Source organism: Rhagoletis zephyria, unplaced genomic scaffold, assembly GCF_001687245.7.
Source record: "Rhagoletis zephyria isolate East Lansing unplaced genomic scaffold, Rhagoletis_zephyria_1.1 Rzeph_scaffold_13213, whole genome shotgun sequence".
Classification (NCBI taxonomy): Eukaryota; Metazoa; Arthropoda; class Insecta; order Diptera; family Tephritidae; genus Rhagoletis; species Rhagoletis zephyria.
The window spans coordinates 1-3,544 of NW_016170284.1; the positions used below are offsets into that span (position 1 = coordinate 1).

The 3,544-nt window shown below is 32.4% G+C and overlaps 1 protein-coding gene across 2 annotated transcripts; it reads left to right on the forward strand.

The window, feature by feature from the left end:
• The first annotated feature begins 18 nt into the window (after window positions 1–18).
• On the forward strand, window positions 19–2,974 carry LOC108378036 (uncharacterized). Of its 2 annotated transcripts, XM_017634335.1 has the most exons (3): window positions 19–195; window positions 258–1,747; window positions 1,838–2,974. In XM_017634335.1, the coding sequence occupies exons 2-3, from the start codon at window positions 778–780 to the stop codon at window positions 2,635–2,637; spliced, it is 1,770 nt and encodes a 589-aa protein (XP_017489824.1). In that variant the 5' UTR covers window positions 19–195; window positions 258–777; the 3' UTR covers window positions 2,638–2,974. The 2 variants fall into 2 exon arrangements, with proteins under 2 accessions (XP_017489824.1, XP_017489825.1); XM_017634336.1 differs by having other exon boundaries at window positions 258–2,974.
• The last annotated feature ends 570 nt before the right edge of the window (window positions 2,975–3,544 follow it).

Below are 3,544 nucleotides of genomic sequence, written 5' to 3' on the forward strand. Positions count from 1 at the left end.
TCTAACAAATTTTCGTTTCTTTTATCTGAGTTCAAGGAATTACTTGACGATAAACCATCATTTCTGGTTAAAGAACGTGCTAATGTAATACCATTTTCCCACGACATCCCATTCCCGCGGCGCATTCTTAATTCGATTTGACAGTTCTCTGTTGTGTTATTTTTGTTTTTCTTCGCTACAAAATGGATGCAAAATGTAAGTTACTGTTATAGATTGTTGAATTAAATTGGTGATGTATTTATTTACTATATTTTTAGTACACAGAAAAAGTGCCAGCAAGTGGAACCATGCAGGCGAGCGCGCTTTATTGGAAATATGGGGGTGAGAAGATGTGCGATAGGGGTATTCTATTTTGGGTTTTTTTTTTTTTTAATTTACATGCCCGTACACGATGAGAAACATTAAAAAAATTATAACTGCGTTTTTAGTTTTTTTTTTTATTCAAAAAAGTACACGCACCAAACGATTGTAAAATTTATATGCGCATATACACACAAACATGTACAAATACATTGGCCATATATGTATTGCTGTTCACTTTCTAGTTCTTATTCTTATTTTCTTTTGTTGTTTTAAGCGGAAGAACAAGCAATCAGCTGTTCACATGCTATCACCATGTTATGAATTCGCCTTGGTTGTGGTAAATATTTACCGCTATTTTGAAGGCAGAACTGAGTACTTCTCTGCCTTTATTTTCTTTCTGAATTGATTCAAGCAGTTTACTTTTTTTGTGCTCTCTGATCATAAACAATTAACATTTTTAAACAGTGGAAAAAAATGAGTTTCAAGAAAAGTTCTAATGCAATTTCAAGAAATTCGCAACGATGGGAAAACTCTTTGATTCGCTTCGAGAAAAACAAAAATAGACGGCAAGAAATAAAACAGGTTGATAAAAATTTGAACGCATTTTGCAGAATACCTAAGAAGACTGTTATAATAGGTAGATATAACTCATTGGCAAACGTCGAAAAAAGTAAAAAAGCAAGATTTAAAATTATTGCCGACGAATTGCTGGATTTATGGACAAAATTAAACTTTCCCAGTATAGCTAAAACTTCAATTGAAAGAAAAGTAGAAAATCTCTTAAAAAATTATTCGAAGTTTTTAAAGCGACCTAATGGAAAAGTTTTTGTAGTTTTTGGACAATTGTTTGATATAACCAATCCAAATGGCATTTGGCTGAGTGTTGAGGACAAAAAGTTGTATGCACTTCAACAAAATTCCAATGGAGATGTTGGATACACCACTGAAAAGAAAACAAATATTCATCCATCAAAAATTTCTTTACTTAAACCAGTCACCGTACAAAAGAAAAGTGTTGTAAATGCAAGTGAATCTGATACAACAATATCGTCCCTGGAAGGAGATAATGAATTGTATCACCCTGAAACACCTACAAAAAGACTTAGAAAAGTCAAGTGTCAAACAAAGATCGCAGTAGACATGATAGAGAAAACAAGTTTGAGTAGCAAAAAAACAACTAAAGTATGTGAAATATTAGTGAAATCAGGCATTGATATTCCTGCACCCTCACAATCTGCCGTATATAAAGCCTCAATGAAATCAGCCGAGCGATTGGAAGCAAAATATATGACAACGTTACAAAAAGAGAATTGGTGTCTTCATTTTGACGGCAAAAAATTTGGAAAAAAGGAAGCGCAGGTAGTGGTATTGTCAAATGAAACTAAAGAAGTGCGAGTAGCGGTAATTGTGCTTGAGAATGGGAAAAGTGTCACAATATTTGAAGGTAAGAAATAAAAATTAAGATTTTATAATATAAATATAATATAAATTTATATATAAAAATATACATTTCTAACTCTACTTACATTTACAGGCATAAAGGAAATTCTAGACCGATTTTATTTGTGGAACTCAATTAAAATGATTGTATGTGATACAACAAATGTGAATACCGGGAAAAAAAATGGAATTGTTCATTATCTACAATCATGCTATGAAGAAAAATGTTTGACACCGCCACAATATGTTGGTTGCCAACACCATGTTTTGGATTTAATTCTGAAGCATGTAATGAATGAATTACTTGTCGCAAAAGCAATATCACCACATATTCCCTACGAAATATTTTCAGATTTAATAACTGATTTTCAAAATCTGAAACAAAGCGGCGAAAAAATGAAAATTCCTAATATCAAATGGCGCGATGACATGCAGTATTTGTATGAACTTGGACAATACTTTAAGTATTATCAAAAACATAACGTTTTTCCATACATTAACTTTCGAGTTTTACCATCGCTCAGTAACGCCCGTTGGAACTCCAGAGCTATTCTTGCATTGCTCACATTTATACTCCTTCCCAATCACAAAGCAAAACTTTTACAAGTTTGTCAATTTATATGCAGTGCTTGGTACGAAGTATGGTTTTCCGACCAAAGTTTTCGCAACAAAAATTTTGAATGCTTGGAAGAATCTGTGAAGCCGTTCAAAACTGCCCATCAATGTTTAAAAAAACACTGGGTGAAGGAAGATTCAGCCTTTCCAAATTTAAAACGGTCTAATATATGTGCCGAACGAGCCATTAAAGAAGTGAAAGATTTATATTCATTTTGTAAAAATGAAAGAACCTTAAATTTGAAATTTATTTCTTCTAATGTCAAATTAAATAACTAATAAATTAAATAATTAATAAGTATAACAAAACAAATGCAAACGAAAACAAATAGCAAAGCGGTCAACACCAATACATATATGGCCAATGTATTTGTACATGTTTGTGTGTATATGCGCATATAAATTTTAAAATCGTTTGGTGCGTGTACTTTTTTGAATAAAAAAAAAACTAAAAACGCAGTTATCATTTTTTTAATGTTTCTCATCGTGTACGGGCATGTAAAACATAGGTTACAAAAATAGAATACCCCTAATGAGCGAGTTGCGTGGCTGTAGAAAAAATAGCCATATACTTCAGGAAATGGCTGCGATGCTCGAAAGCCATGGATTCTGTTACACGGTTNGCTCGAAAGCCATGGATTCTGTTACACGGTGGCGGAGGTCAAGACAAAAATGCACAACTTGAGCGCCCGATATCGGTAAATATTTTTACTTGTTATTATGCTTATGAAAAGTTATTTGGTGGGCATTATACCCGCCGCGCATGCTCTTTTCGCGCGAGTGTTCGTGCTAGTGGCAGAGAACTTAGATAGATAGAGAAAGTGCAAATTTTTGGAACGTAAAATTGTTTGGCTGAAAAATAAATCTACGGAATATCACCACATCGCGATTAACATTTACACAAGAGTTAACAGAAAAAAAAGGTAATTATTCTGTTATGATAATGTTATGTTACAAGTGCCTGGCTGTGTTGCTAGGTTGCTGGTGAATGCAGAAACATATTCATGTATATGTTTTTATAAAATTAAATAAATTAAAAGTTAAATTATATGAATTGTACTTTTATATCAGTTAGCATTTCGGATCTTCATATATGCATGACCATTTGTTAAATATAATTTATTGAGTAGTTAATATGTATATATAAATATATGTAATATTTGTATATAGTAGGTAGTAAAAATGC